General features: G+C 39.4%; 1 protein-coding gene across 2 annotated transcripts in view; it reads left to right on the top strand.

Annotated features, from left to right (window-relative positions):
- UBR1 (ubiquitin protein ligase E3 component n-recognin 1) overlaps window positions 1-4,898 on the top strand; it is a 143,621-nt gene extending 138,723 nt beyond the window's left edge. For both annotated transcript variants that reach the window (XM_013055459.2, XM_004751218.3), the window contains exons 45-47: window positions 721-891; window positions 2,133-2,234; window positions 3,313-4,898. In XM_013055459.2, coding sequence (XP_012910913.1) covers window positions 721-891; window positions 2,133-2,234; window positions 3,313-3,454 — 415 coding nt within the window. In that variant the 3' untranslated portion in view covers window positions 3,455-4,898. The remainder of the gene's footprint in view (window positions 1-720; window positions 892-2,132; window positions 2,235-3,312) is intronic.
- Window positions 4,899-15,879: the final 10,981 nt, after the last annotated feature.

Raw genomic sequence — 15,879 nt, 5'->3', positions numbered from 1 at the left:
TAGTGTGTGAACTCTAATACTACAGTCTTATTTTAACCCTAAACAACTCAATACTTAAACAAAATAGACAGGAAAATGTATCTGAACCCTTACTGCACATTTGTGATTTAAAAAAAAAAATTTTATTTTACACCTAACCAGTTCATATTCCTCTAATACTGAGGACGTAAGCTTGACGAAACCAATCCAGAGGAGGGAGTTGACTATAATTGGTCGTGTCAGATGAATACTAGATTCTGTAAAAGTATCTCAGTCTCAAGACATATTTAATTGCCAAACTATGGGAATTATCAGGACACTGTATGTTTAATAAAAAGTTTTCTTACTATGGATTAATCAGGAGATTTTTTTATTGTCTTTATTAAAGAGGAATCATATAATTAAATTAATTAAGTGTTTTGGGGCAACTGGGTGGCTCAGTCCGCTAGGCATCCAGCTCTTGATTTCAGCTCAGGTCATGATCTCAGGGTTGTGAGACGGGTCCCTACATTGGGCTCTGCGCTAAACATGGAACCTGCTCTTCACCCTGGGCATAGAGCCTGTGTGGGATTTTCTCTTTCTCTCTCCCTCTCTAAATGAATGAGTGAATGAACATTTTCTTGTGTTTTTAAGAGCTTTCTTTTCTGCAAAGCAGCCCATAATGAACGCAATTCATTGCTAACTGAATATATCATGCTTTTATTGTTTCTCCCCATACTGAATGTTTTCTTCCCCTTTGAGGTGCCCACGGTCTGCAGATGATGAGCGAAAGCACCCTGTCCTTTGTCTTTTCTGTGGAGCCATACTGTGTTCTCAGAACATTTGCTGCCAAGAAATTGTGAATGGGGAAGAAGTTGGAGCTTGCATTTTTCATGCACTTCACTGTGGAGCTGGAGTCTGCATTTTCCTAAAGTGAGTAGGGAGTGTTCTGGATGCTTCATAATGAACTTACGGAATCTGGAGGCTATTATGGTAGGATAGTGTGTTGGTAGGAAATGGTCTATCAGAAGTTAATAGACCTGTTATTCACATGAAATTGCACTTGAGACGATATTATAGAATATTACAAAATAAGTTTGAAAAAAAGATTCTGTTCACATTCAATTATTTGTGGTATATTTTAAGCATAATAGAGTTTGCATTGATTACTCTGGTGTTGTATAACACTCAGGTGTGGTGAAAGGACTTGGAGTCCTCACACTTACATTTAAAAAGTACCTATGCAAGGTTGTCCTTTGAATACATTCATTTTCTTCATTTCCGCTATCAGGCAACCATTGTTTTCCCTGGTCTCACCAAAAGGCTGAGAGTGAAACAATAGTTAACTTAATGTTTATGAAAGAACAGTACAGGTTTCCTGAGAGAAATAAAATTCAAAGTGGAGATGGGTGCTTTTTCTTTCCATTTATGTAAGCCCAAATATCTAACTATGGGATATGTATTTACTGCGTGTAGGCATCTGTTGGAACAGTGGGAATAAATTCTTAGAAGCCACACCCAAACACCTATTTTCTGCTTTTAGGAAACTTACAGCATGTAAACCCACTACCTATTCCATCTGTTTATTTTGTGTCACTCTCAGGTACTTATCCCTTCTGTACACGTGCATACAGACATTCTTTTTATATCTTCCTGCTAGGCTGTAACAGGCACAAGTAACTTCACAGTGGCAATAGTTCTTTATAATTTTCACTGTTGGAGGCTGGCTCTAACTGGAAATGGCTTGACATTTCCCTAGCTGACCTTTCTGGCCCAAAGTTATCAGAACAAGAGATGTTCTGTCCTTCTGTTAAGTTCCCCATTCTAGGTTGTAGGTCCAGAAACAACAGAAACAACCCTGGACATCATTTTCCAGGGTATCTGTGGCTCAAGTGGGACAGGTTCCTTCCTCTCTTCAATATATTCAGTCAGTATTAATGGTCCCAATTCCCTAAATCCACTGATCCTTTCCCATACTTAAGTAAAAATTGCAGTGTTCACTCTCTTTTATTTAAACAAAACATAGTTTAGTCTGTTGGTCTATGTTTACTGTCTTTATACTGAATTCCTAACAGATATTGGCCGTGCCTTTTCTTTAGATTAACTTTGATTTAGTGCCTATCATTTGCATACGTGCAGTTAATAATATTTCAATTGGTTGTTTTTTCCTTCAGAATCCGAGAATGCAGAGTAGTCCTGGTTGAAGGTAAAGCCAGAGGCTGTGCCTATCCAGCCCCTTACTTGGATGAATATGGAGAAACAGACCCTGGCCTGAAGTAAGATTGGTTTATTTATTTTTCATTTTAGTCCCATTATTGGACATGGACAGTAACCGTTCTTTAAACACAGAAACTAATGCTAAATATTGGGAGTTATTTTAAAAATAAGTATAAATTAAAAATGCTAAGTATGATACCACCCTAAATGTAGCACATAATTTTGAACAGCTTTGTGCTTCTCCAGAATGTGAGGGTAATCCTCCTCTATAATTAAAGATGTAGCCATCCTAATGTTTGAATATTATGTTGTTTTTAATCAACCTTTGTTCAGAATTACTTAGAAGGTCTAAGTATGGAGGTAGTCTTTGGATTAAGGGAGAAAATAGCTGAATCGTGAAAGTAGCTATTGACTGAGGATAAGATCTGAGTTGTTCCAGAAAGGTAAGAAGTAACAGAATTTTTTACTTAATTAGGCAAGTTGAAAATACCCAACCAACTGAGGCACTTAAATGCCTCCAGACTGAGGATCTCACAGTTCTCCATAATTGCAACAGCCAAACTTCAGTCATTTGAGATTAGCTGTGTTATGGACTGTACTGCCTTAGAATTGATGTGGAATAGTTTTGTTTAAATATTTGTTAATTACCAGCAAATTTGTTATGTCGTAAAGACAACAATAAGGAAATATTTCTGAGGAGCAGAATGTAATTTGAGGGCTTAGTGTTATACTTCAAACTTAATCTCTCCTATACAAAGACCAGAAATCAAAGCTAAGTAAACTGTATGAGGCCAAAAGCCATTAAGGCCCCATCAGACTACCCAGAAAAGGAATAGAGCTGCTTCATGTTATAAACCTTACATTTAAATGGGGTCTCATAATGCCTGTGATATACTTTGCCTCTTTTCTGAATAATCAAGGAGTAAATTTCTGCTTCATCAGCTAAGTGATCTGTTAAGTTTGTGGTGATTAGGGGTGAAGGGAGAATATCCCTTTTAAAACTCTGTCCTTGTGATTCCTCCCAGTTCTAAGAACATCTCAAGAGTGTGAACTAATTTAAGCAGTAAAGATGTGGCAGTTATTTGATTTGAACTTACCTGTTGTTTGTTTGTTTGTTTGTTTGTTTTTTCCCTGAAGGAGGGGCAACCCCCTTCATTTATCTCGTGAGCGATATCGGAAGCTCCATTTGGTGTGGCAACAACACTGCATTATAGAAGAGATTGCTAGGAGCCAGGAAACTAATCAGATGTTATTTGGATTCAACTGGCAATTATTGTGAGCTTCAGCCTTGCCTTGGGACAGTCACAAATGAAGAACAGTAATGAAGACCGATTCAAAATTACGGAGATCTTTCTGAGGGCTAGGGAAGGGTTGGCGGGTCTTTGCTCCATGTCCAGATTCACATACATCAATACAATATTCCCTAACGGAGTATTGCTTTCAATTAGTGAAAATATGCTTAAAGGAGAAAAAAGACATTGATTAATCTGTTTTATGTTCTAGAACACTAAAAAATGCTTCTTTACTCCAAGTGTCTGATTCTGCTATTTCCAGAAAACTCATTTCCCTTCATAATCTGTCCCCCTTTTTTTCATTTCATTCACCTGGTAAGTGAAGTCACATTAAGCAGTTGTGGACATTTTTTTATGTTGGCTAACTCTTCTACAGTTTTGTGTTGGGTATTTCCCGCACATAACCAGGTTTAGTTTAGCTGACATTGAAGCACTGACGGGATTCTAATCTGTGGTAGTCTTCCATGCAGCTAGAGAGGAATTGCAGAAACCATGCAGTATACTTCAACTGAGAAAGTTTCCGAAAGAGTAAATTTTTTTTAATTACTTCTCTTTTAAGGAAATACCCCTAATGTGCCACTTACTGTTTCAGCCAGAAATCAAACAACTCTTTCTGTGGGCAGAGTTGCCATTTTTAAGGCAAATTTCTGCTAATGTGGAAAAGCTTTTTGCCCATTGTAGACCTCAAGAATAGGATAAGATAGTTTAATGTATACATTATCCTATCCCTCATGGGCCAGAGAAACTGTAGTTCTCACCTCTTACCACAAATAGCTTTGTTGAATTTTGAAATTATACTTTCTATTTTCCAGAGGCAAATTTCTAAAATGAATTCCCTTATCTCATGTTTGTGGCACCATCCTATTTGATTCTTAAGAACCTGATGCAGTTCTGATGTAAACTATCTCTAGAACGAAGATAAGAAAATTCCCCCGGTGAATGGAGCATGGCAGCTGTCAATAAGAACAATCAGATTGAAGCCAACTCTGTCATCTTCTGTGTCTTTGTAAAAGACATATCCTTCCGTTGTTACCTGTGTGCAACCTTTTCATAAACTCTGGTTTTATGACTAGTACCGACAACCAAAAAAGCCATGTGATCAGTGGTTATGTGTCCTGTTATAATATGCTGTGGTTGAGCCATCGTGTTTATAGATAATAGAGCTCTCCCGAATCTGTGTGTAGACTTCCTGGTTTTTGGCTTTAAGTTTTTATATCAAGAACTTGTGATCTAAACAGCAGACAGAAGATAAATTGAAATCTTCCACTTTAGCTTCTGTTGTCTCTGGAGTAATGTCAAGAATTTGAAAGATGCATTCAAAGGCCATCTGATTTTGCCTTTGGTGACTACCATCATATATGTGTGTAAATGTTTTCCTATCTTCTTTTTGCTCAGCAAAGGCAAACAAATAAAAATACATTTGCAAAGTGATGATGCACATTTGGGGTTAGATTTTCTTGGTGTTGTTGTGTAAAGATGGGCTTTGCGGTAAAGTATTGGCATGAACAGGTATCAGAATCATAATCATGATTTTATACTTGAATAATTATTATTCAGAAAGTATCAGGAAACAGATACAATTCCACTGAACTATTTGTAACAAGTGATGAGTGAGGATCCGAAAATTCAGTATTCTGCTTGTCCAGTTTGTCAGTATGATTAAATGATTAGAACATCTCCCTTTATTTCTGATATAATTTGGGGGGGGGGGTGGTAGGTGGTCTGACTGGAAAATCTGAGCCAGAATAGGCAACAGAAGATGCTGACTTCTGCCCTAACTGATTGGCCCCATTTAGCAAAGATAAACTGACTTTTTATTTCTAGTCTTTTTATATTCACTTCATAAACCCTTTGGTTAAGCTCTTAAGCTGCCAGAGGGACTACCCTGTCCTGGCCAGTCAGACCTTCACTGCCAAAGAACCCATTTCATATTGAGTTCCACTCTTGAGATTGATTCAGACCCCTGCACTAGAGATAAATATGTGTCTCAGTGCTGTCCCCAGCCCTAGGGATTTCTAATTATATTCAAATATCATAGTGGTTTGCCTTCATCATTGCAAACAATTTAATTATGCTTACAGAGTTTACTTGCAAATGAGCAAAAAGTCACTTTATTTTCATTAGTGTAGAATGTGGAGGAACCAGTTCAACAGGATGGCTCCAAAACTGTCTTTTTCTAATGTTTTTGGTGAGGGGCTGACAGGAATTTTAATGATAGAGTGAAGAAAAGCATATATCTGTATAATTAATTTATTTTGCTGGTGTATGGGCTGTGAGTTCACCCGTTAGTGGTCATTTGTCATTTCATAACAACTATGCATTTGGTTCACTGTGATGATGATCTATATCTAGTGACTGCAACATGTTTATACCACTGATTCAAATGCCATCCATGATGAAGTTATACAAATAATGCATATATTGATATCTTTTATTGCAAAATGTAAATTTAAAACTTGTATAATGTTCTTGTGCTTTTTGAAATAAAATATCTTATATGTGTATATTTACAAAGAAAAAAGGGACTTCTCATGTCTGGGGATTTGGGTTTGAAGTATAAAAATCTATACCTAGAAAAGAGCTCTAATTAAATGTTACCTCTGCCAGCCCAGACAAATTCTTTAAAACACATAGGTATTGGGACGCCTGGGTAGCTCAGTCGGTTAAGCATCTGACTTTGGCTCAGGTCATGATCCCAGGGTCCTGGGATGGAGCCCTGTGTCGGGGTCCTTGCTCAGCGGAGAGTCGCTTCTCCCTCCCCCTCTGCCTGCTGCTCCCCGTTTGTGCTCTCTCTCTCTCTGACAAATAAATAAATAAATAAAAATTTTTTCAAATAAAAGACACAGGTATTCAGTGTAATGGTCTCTAAACTTTCTGACCATACATTCCATCAGTAAATAATTTTTAAGCATGCACTATACATATATACAGAGAGAATCTTTTATATTCAGTATGGTACTAATGTATTAAGTACATTATAAATGATTGTCCCAAAATGGAGATTTTTAAAAAGCAGCTAAAAAGTAGAATATTTCTATTTAAATATCTTCCAAGTGAATCTATGCATCTCTTTGGGTATGTACACCCTATTGTGGACTCCACTGCATAAGCAACACTGTCTAGAGAACTCTGCAATGACAGGAATGTTCTTGATTTGCACTCCAGTATGATAGTTGCTGTCCCCATGCAGCTGTTGAACGTTTTGAAATGTGGCTAGTGCAACTGAGGACCTGAATTTTTTATTTTACTTAATTTTAATTTTAGTAGTTTAATACTAATTTTAATTACTAGGTGTGTGTGACTAGTAGCTACTGTATTGGACAGGATAAATCTAATCTAATGGTTCTCAGACTTGACTGTTAGAGTCACTTAAAGAGCATTAACAAAATAAATTTCCAAATTTCACCCTTGATCCTGAATCAGAATCTCCTGAGATTGAGTCTTTACAAAACCATTATTATTTCCTTCTGTTTCTAAACCATTGCCCTTAAAATTTAGAGCTTTCTTTGTTTTTACCTCAGTGATTTAGTCTATGTGCCAAAGAGCCTCAGAGAGAAAAGCAGATCAAAGAGGGGGAAAGTGCCAAACTTAGATAGTTGTGATATTTCATTTTGATTTTCTATGTAAACTTTCATTTAAGGAAAGGATACCTAGAGTTAAAACAAAAAGTCATTGATTTTGTTTTAAGATTTTATAATATTCTAGGAGGGTAGTAGCTCTGAAGGCAGTAAAGAAAGTGTTTGGTTATGAAAATACAAGGCATTTGGAATTAGGAAGAAGTTACTTTGATGAAGTCTTCTCTGTACTTAGAGTAGCTGGGCACTACTAGGAGAAACAAATCATACAACCAGGCAAATTTTTACAGTTTGCATTAAAATTTAAAACTGGAGCACCTGGGTGGCTCAGTGATAAGCATTTGACTCTTGATTTCACCTCAAGGTGTGATCTCAGGGTTGTGAAATCAAGCCATACATTGGACTCCACATTGGGGGTGAAGCCTGCTTAAGACTCTCTCTCCCCCTCACCCTCTGCTCCTCCCCACCCCCGTGAGCGAGTGCTCTCTCTCTCTCTCTCTCTCTTTCTCCCTCGCTCCCTCTTTAAAAACAATTAAAACTTCAGTACAACAAAGAACTTCATTAATAAAAAGATATCCAGAGTTAGGTGGTATGATCATATCAACAATTACAGCTTCTGAATTTTCTCAAAACTTCCAGAAAACTGTATGTACTAACCAGAATAACAAAAGAAAAAACCCAAAGTTTAACAAAACAAAGCAGCAGGAAATCTCCCATGAACTCCCGAGTATGGACAGGTATATTCAAAGCACCAGCAGCAGCAGGGTTGTGCAATGGAAGTGGTGGAAAGTGAAAGGGGCTACCAAGTAAGAGTTGCAGAACTGGGGGTGCCTGGGTGGCTCAGTTGGTTAAGGAAGGGTCTGCCTTTGGCTCAGGTAGTGATCCCAGAGTCCTGGGATTGAGCCCCACGTCAGGATCCTTGTTCAGTGGGGGAGCCTGCTTCTCCCTCTCACCCCTGTTCCTGCTATCATTCCCTCTCAAATTAAAAAAAATATATATATATATATATTCATTTTTTTAAGATTTTATTTATTTATTTGACAGAGATGCAGTGAGAGAGGGAACACAAGCAGGGGGAGTGGGAGAGGGAGAAGCAGGCTTCCTGCTGAGCAGGGAGCCGGATGCAGAGCTCAATCCCAGGACCCTCGGATCATGACCTGAGCTGAAGGCAGACACCCAGTGACATCCAGGCACCCCAAATAGAATGTTTAAAAAAGAAAAAGTTGTAGAACTGAGAAACTGCCAACCACCCCCAAGTGGGAAGTAACCAACTCAATAGAAAACCTGGACACTCAGGACTGAGGATTACCAGCTGATCAAGGTCTTCACATGCTGTGAGCATGAGTGAAAAACTGCTCAGTCTTAAGAGAAACAAGGTGCTGGCAGTCTAAGTCCTCTACATTCTTATAAATAACCATTAAATACTGCCTTCATTACAGAAAAAGCCTCACCCATCCCATGGAAAACTACTAAAAACAGAAATCAGATTGAGAATGGCAGTAATACCATTACTGGGTAAGAGAGAAAGTTCAAGTTGTATGCATGAGTGATATATAACCTATTGTTAAATTCAAAATGGTTGAAAGACCTAAATGTGAGACAGAAATCCATTAAAATCCTAGAGGAGAACAAGACAGCAGCCTCTTTGCCATCAGGTGTAGCGACTTCTCACTAGACACCTCACCAGATGTGAGGAAAACAAAGGCAAAAATGTACCAGGACTAGTACATAGAAGATAGAAAATGTACCAGGACTAGTACATAGCAGATAGAAAACTGCACAGTGAAGGAAACAATCAACAAAACTAAAGGCAGCTTTTGGGATGGGAGAAGATATTTGCAAATGATATATCAGTTGAAGGGCTAGTATCCAAAATCTATAAAGAACTACTCAAATTCAAAACCCCAAACCAAATAATCCAGTAAAGAAATGGGCAGAAGACCAAAAGACACTTTTCCAAAGAAGACATCCAGATGGCTAACAACACATGAAAAGATGCTCAACCTCACTGATCAGGGAAATGGAAATCAAAACCACAATGAGAGACCACCTCACACCAGTCAGAATGGCTAAAATCAACAACACAGGAAGCAATAGATGCTGGCAAGGGTGTGGAGAAAGGGGAACCCTCCTACACTGTTGGTGAGAATGCAAACTGGGGCAGCCACTCTGGAAATTAGTATGAAGGTTCCTCAAAAAGTTAAAAATAGAACTACCCTATGATCCATCAATGGTAGAGAACAAACAGAGTTGGTGGGAGGGAGGTGGGTGAGGGATAAGTAGATGGGTGATGGGTGATGGGTATTAAGGAGGGCACTTGATATGTTGAGCACTGGGTGTTTTATGTAAGTGATAAATCACTAAATTCTACTCTTGAAACCAATATTACTCTATATGTTAACTAGAATGTAAATAAAAATCTAGAGAAAAAAATAGTAGCAAAATGCTGCATTTAAAGATGTAAGTACATGAGAGTACTGAGTACTTGACATTAAAAATAGAAGAAGTAAGTCTGAGCTATGAAGCTAAAAACATTTTCTTGACCCATCCCTGTCCATTTGACAAGCACCTCCCCCATCTCATTTAAAAAAGAACATTACTGTGCTGGTTAATTTTACATATTAATTTGGCCTAAGGGATGCCTGGTTAGCTGGTACAACATAATTTCTGGGTGTATCTGTGAGGGTGTTTCTGGAAAGATGAGAATTTGATTCAGTAACTGAGCAGAGAGATCTGTCCTCACCACAAAGAGATCTGTGGGTGGGCTTCATCCAATCCACTGGGGACCCAAATGGAACCAAAATGTAGAGGAAGGATTATTCCCCTCCCTCTCTGAGCGGGGCTATCTTCTCCTACTCTCAGATTTTGGAGCTTCTGGATCTTAGACCTTTGGACTCAAGACTGAATTATACCACCAACTTTCCTGGTTCTTTTGCAGACTGCTGATAGTGGGACTTCTCAGCAACCGTAACCACATGAGGCAATTCCTATAATAAATCTCATGTGGGGCGCCTGGGTGGCTCAGTTGGTTAAGCATCTGCCTTTTGACTCAAGTCATGGTCCTAGAGTCCTGGGATGGAGCCCCACATTGAGCTCCCTGCTCAGTGGAGAGTCTGCTCCCCCCCCCCAACACTCCCCCCTGCTCATGCTCTCACTTCCTTGCTCTCTCTCTCTCCCTCAAATGAATAAATTAAAAATCTTAAAAGATAAAAAAATGAATCTCGTGTGTGTGTGTGTGTGTGTGTGTGTGTGTATTCTGTCGATTGTGTTGAGAAAAATGTAATTTTTAAAGGGGCAAAATATTTGGATATTTCTCCAAAGAAGATATGCAAATTTCTAATAAGTACATGTGAAGATGCTCTATGTCATTAGTCATTAGGGAAATGCAATTCAAAACCACAATAAGAAACTCCTTTACACCCACTATGATGGTTATTAATAAGATGCACATGTTGGCAATAGGATGTAGAGAAATTGGAACAAATACAGGCAGATCTCACTTTGTATGGTAATGCAAACTGAAACCATACAGAACATTCTTAATAATATGGGAAAGATTGTGATTGTTCATGGTCTTTACAAATTGCCGTGGAAACAAACTCTAATAAATGTATAGGGAAATGAAAATAGTGAAACTAACATTTATTGAGCACAGTGTAATTTATAACATTAGAAACATTAAAAATTAAAGTGTTCCATTTATTTTAAGAAACTTAGGAAGAAAAACATCAAGAGTGCTTGCTTTCTCTGTGTAATTTATGATACAGAGTGAGTCTCTTTTCTATGCCTTAGCAAATTGTCATTCTTTTAAGTTTGAATCAGCTTCCAGCATTGTATCCTTTGTGTTTCCAGTGTTGTGAAATACTTCCAGGAGTTCCTTTCATGTGAAGTTTTGTGCCAGCATTGTTTTTTCCAGGATGTTAGCCATAACCACTTATTTATTTCAATAAGTGTGTATTCACAAAGTTTCTCTAACTGCGTATCAAGATTTCTCAAGCAGCAGCAGTGTCAACAATCCCACAGTGTATATTTCTTCTAGAATAAGCCCTGTATAACTTCTACAACATTTATAGGTGACCCAAATTTCACTTTTGGCATTATCACTTCAGTGTCTTTGGCACTTTTATCTTTGTTGGCCAATTCCCTCTTTTGGTTATCATTTTTTGTCAAATGTCTCATGGGCTTATCACTGGGAGACAAGGAGACCGCACAAGTACGTGCTTTGCTCCCTGTGCCTGAACTCACCAACAGACTTTGAAAGAAGTGACATAACTGACCTCTGATCGTGACAAGCATTATTTAGTGATGTGCAAAGGGAGGGACTAGCTGCAGAGTTCACACTTTATGCAATTACAATTAATGTGCCATCGTAAATGAAATTTGAACCATTGTGGTTGAGGGACTGGTATTTATTTAAAACAAGGTAACTGAAAATTTTGCCTCTAGGAACAACACAAGCTGAGGACGACTTGTAATAGAGCAGCAACTTTTATAAAGTTTAAAAAAAAAAAAATACATAGACGCATTAATAAAGATTCTTTAACAAATATCTCCCAAACCAGGATAAAGTAGGCAAAAGCTTTGTAAGGATATAGTAGACCCAAACAACATAGCGTGTTAGTTGGGTCCTATAGTAAGCAGACAGAGAGTCAGATTTGGGAACATAAAAGGATTGCTGCACTAATCTGTTCAATTACAACTGGGCAAGGGAGTACCAAGAAGGGCCCAAGCAGATCATCTGAATCCCACAAGCAGTCCTCTCTTTGTCTAACACAGCTCTTAACACTCTCCTGCTCATCAAGGCCAATTAGCCTGGCCAAGATGGTGCCTCCTCTTCTTGCTCGCTAGTCCCAGGTTATATGCAACACCCAAGGCCCAAGCTGCGTCCAGAGTTTATAGTCCAGTAAGATATTTCCCAAGCTCTCTGGCAGGAGTGAGCCCCTTTTCGGGATGGGGGCTAAGACCTCTATCTCTGAAGAATTCAGAGTTGCCAGGACAGGAAGCATAAAGTCCTCCAGGGAACTATTGGGGATGATGAGTGGAGCCACTGCTTGGCCCCTGAACCCCAGGCATATACTTCCTTTTGGAAACAAAGCACTATATAAAGGTTTCCAATTCAGTGCAAATACTGCATCCTGGAGGATGGCAACTACCCCCTACCCCCGGCCCCAGAGCATTGTCTCTAAGCTGATACCTGAACTGCAACTTCCACAGGTCATCCCAACATTCTGTCAACCCAGCTGCTCCTGAACGATGCAGTGTGCAAAGGCAGCCATTAGATCCCTCTGTCGTGGCCCCACTCCTGCACCTCCTTAGCTGTGATGTGTAAGCTGACTACATGCATGATATGTTGTGTGGAATCCCATGGTAATGGAACGGGTACCCTATGAGCCCCCAGATAGCAGTGCTACCTGAAGCTCTGTGGGCAGGAAAGGCATACTTAGACCCTGAAGAGATGCCCAATCATGTGAGAATGAAGTGCTGACTCTTCTAGAATAGAATCATCCCAGTGAAATCAACTTGACACCAAGTAGCTGGTTGATCTCCTTGAAGAGCAATGCCCTGTCAATAAAGCAATGGACCCGTTACTGGCAGGATGGACATGGCAGTAACTCTAATGGTCTTGTTAAGTGGAAGTCCATGCTGTTGGTTGGCTCCCTGCTTACCCTTCATCTCTCCATTCCGTGCCCACTGTGTCAACTGCCAGAGGGGCCTAAGGTCTAAGTGGTTTTGATTGCTTCCTTGTTCGTTACCTTTTCTGTAATAGATGCTTTCTGGCGGACATTCACATCTAAAGCAAAAATCTTCCCACTTTGTGCACATACTCCTATGTCGATCCATCGAATCAGTGTGTGCACTTTATGTCTAGCTTCTTTTACCTATGAGATTCACCCATGTTGTTGTATGTACCAGTAGTTCTTTTCTTTTATTGTGTTCTTCATTATAGGAATACAGAAAATGTATCCCCTCTCCTGTTGATAGACATTTGGTTGTTTATAATTTGGGGCTATTATTAATAAAACTGTTAAGAACATTCTTTTTTTTTTTTTAAAGATTTTATTTATTTATTTGACAGAGAGAGATCAGAAGTAGGCAGAGAGAGAGAGAGGAGGAAGCAGGCTCCCTGCGGAGCCCAATGCAGGACTCGATCCCAGGACCCTGAGATCATGACCTGAGCCGAAGGCAGCGGCTTAACCCACTGAGCCACCCAGGCGCCCTGTTAAGAACATTCTTAAAGGGAAGCCTGGGTGGTACACTCGGTTAAGAGGCCGACTCTTGATTCCAGCTCAGGTCATGATCTCGGGGTCCTGGGATCAAGCCCCCTGTTGGGTTCCATACTCTGCAGGGAATTGGCTTGGGGATTTTCTCTCACAGACTTTGTGAAGCGCAGAACCCGATGTAGGACTCTATCTCACGACCCTGAGATCATGCCCTGAGCTAAAACTTAACTGACTGTACCACCCAGTGTGGTAACCCACAAGTGTTTTGCTTTAGATAATATATATTCATTTCTTTTGGAGATTATATGTACATGTGTATATGACTAGATGTATATGTATGTGTATATAATTAGTGACATATATAATGAGATATGTAATGAAATATATGTGTGTGTGCGTGTGTGGACTGATCCATGTTTATTTAACCTTTGAAGAAATTGTCAAACATTGTCCCAAAGTTCCTTTTGCCCCATATTCTTGTAACACTTGGTATTGTCTGTCTTTTCAATTGTAGACATTCTGGTGGGTGTGTAATGGTAGCTCACTGTCTCATTAATTGTAATCCTTTTTTAAGATGCTTTTGAGAGTTACTATATGAAAGATAAGTATCTTTTTTTCTCTTACCTCCCAGGATTTATGTCTTATTCCTCCTCTTCTCTCACTGGATGGGCTGGAGTGTAGAGTGTGGTAGCTTAATAGCAAGAGTGGAAAATGATCAAGAAGAGTTTTGTAAGAGATGCTGAGGACAATGAGGAACCACTAGTATTTTCTCAGAGATGAATAATGTGGTCAAATTCATGTTTAGCTAAAGCTCTCTGGCTATAATGTGGAAAAAATAAAGACACAAGGGAAGGCCAGTTAAAAGGCTCCTGAACTAATGTAGATGAGAAGAGGGTGACCTAAGCTAGGAAAGTGGCAATTGGAGTGGAGAAGAATTGATTTTTAGAAAATAAAATATGTCTGGCTCCGCTTAGTCCACATCAAGTGTGATTTCAGTAAACCAATCAATAAAAATGTGCACATATTTCAAGCCATTCTGAGGACAGACATTTCCTTTAGGGGAAATTCATCTCCAGAAGGTACTAAAAAGAACATCTTAACAAATGTTATCAAACTGTTAACAAAAAGAACTTGAAACAAATGAAACTATTGGGTTCAATGTGAAATATGAAATGAAAATAATGCAATTCAATGAATGCAAGATCAGTTACTAAAACTTTTTTCCTTTTTCTTCTGTTTGTTTGGTTTTTTTTTTTTTTAAAGAATTTTTATTTATTTATTTGACACAGAGAGAGCACAAGCAGGCAGAGCAGCAGGTAGAGGGAGTGGGAGCAGCAGTCTTCCCGCTGAGCAGGGAGCCTGCTGCTGGGCTCCATCCCAGGACCCTGGGATCATGACCTGAGCCAAAGACAGTTGCTTAACTGACTGAGCCACCCAGGTGCCCCTAAAACTTCCTTTCTTATAAACAAGCCTCAATCAAGGCAGGTCACAAGTTGTTGATGCCAGCTTCCAGAACTGATTAAATTGTAGTTAAGAGGCCCCTGGGTGGCTCAGTGGGTTAACCCTCTGCCTTCTGCTTGGGTCATGATCCCAGGGTCCTGAGATTGAGCCCCACATCAGGCTCTCTGCTTAGCAGGGAGCCTGCTTCCTCCTCTCTCTCCGCCTGCCTCTTTGCCTACTTGTGATCTCTGCCTGTCGAATAAATAAATAAATTGTAGTCATAGTTGATGTGGCCCTTGGTAAGCAATACAGATGCACTGGAAAGTAAACTACCTCTGGATGATAGTAAAATAGTAAGTTCACACTAACTTAGAAAACAACAACAGAAGACCTCAGTAGGAGAGGTGACAAAAGCAGAACATTTGAATGAATTATGCAAAAAGATGAGAGCAGATGACTTTTGGGGAGAGTAACTCACTGAGCTCACCCAAGGCCTCAACAGCCCAAGGACTGCCTCCTTCTACAACTCCCCGCCTTTTCTGTTGGTCTTCCTTCCTTTTGCCCCAAACCCTACCCTTGTCTCATCGCCTTAGTGGATGCCTCAAGGTTTAGAGCTCTGATTTTATCTCTAGATGAAAATTTTTCAAATTTATGTGTCCATTCCTGACATCAGCCCTGCATTTCCAACTTTTTACCTGGTAGTGCTGCTGGACCTTCGAGCTGAGAGTCTAAAAATCAAACCCATCCTCAGCCCCAAACCAATTCTTCTTCCTGATTTTTCACTTCTGCTAAAAGTACCACTATTGTCCAATTCATGCAGTTTTGACATCTAAATTATCTTTGACTCTTTCTTCCACAGGAAATGGCTTGGCAAACTGGCCAAGTCTCATCAATTGTTTCTTCTGATTATTCTCTGCTCTGTACTCTCACCTCCCCATTTCAGGTCCTTCTTCCATCATTGCCAAAACAGTTGCAAGGACCTCTTGGTTGGTCTTCTTTCTCTAGTTTCTTACTTTCTTGAATTAATTCTGCATATCATCACAAATTTAATCTTCCTAAGCACAGATCTGGTAATATCTCTGGTTGTTACAATGGCTACTCAGTAGTAACCTAAAAATCTTCAGTGGCTCATGAAACTCAAGAGCCTCTAAAACATGGCTCCAGCTTATTTTTTGG

Source organism: Mustela putorius, unplaced genomic scaffold (genome assembly GCF_011764305.1).
Source record: "Mustela putorius furo isolate JIRA1106 unplaced genomic scaffold, ASM1176430v1.1 tig00003898_pilon_pilon_pilon, whole genome shotgun sequence".
Lineage (NCBI taxonomy): Eukaryota > Metazoa > Chordata > Mammalia > Carnivora > Mustelidae > Mustela > Mustela putorius.
The sequence above is the reverse complement of the archived record's forward strand: the minus strand, read 5'-3'. Positions and strand labels throughout refer to the sequence as shown.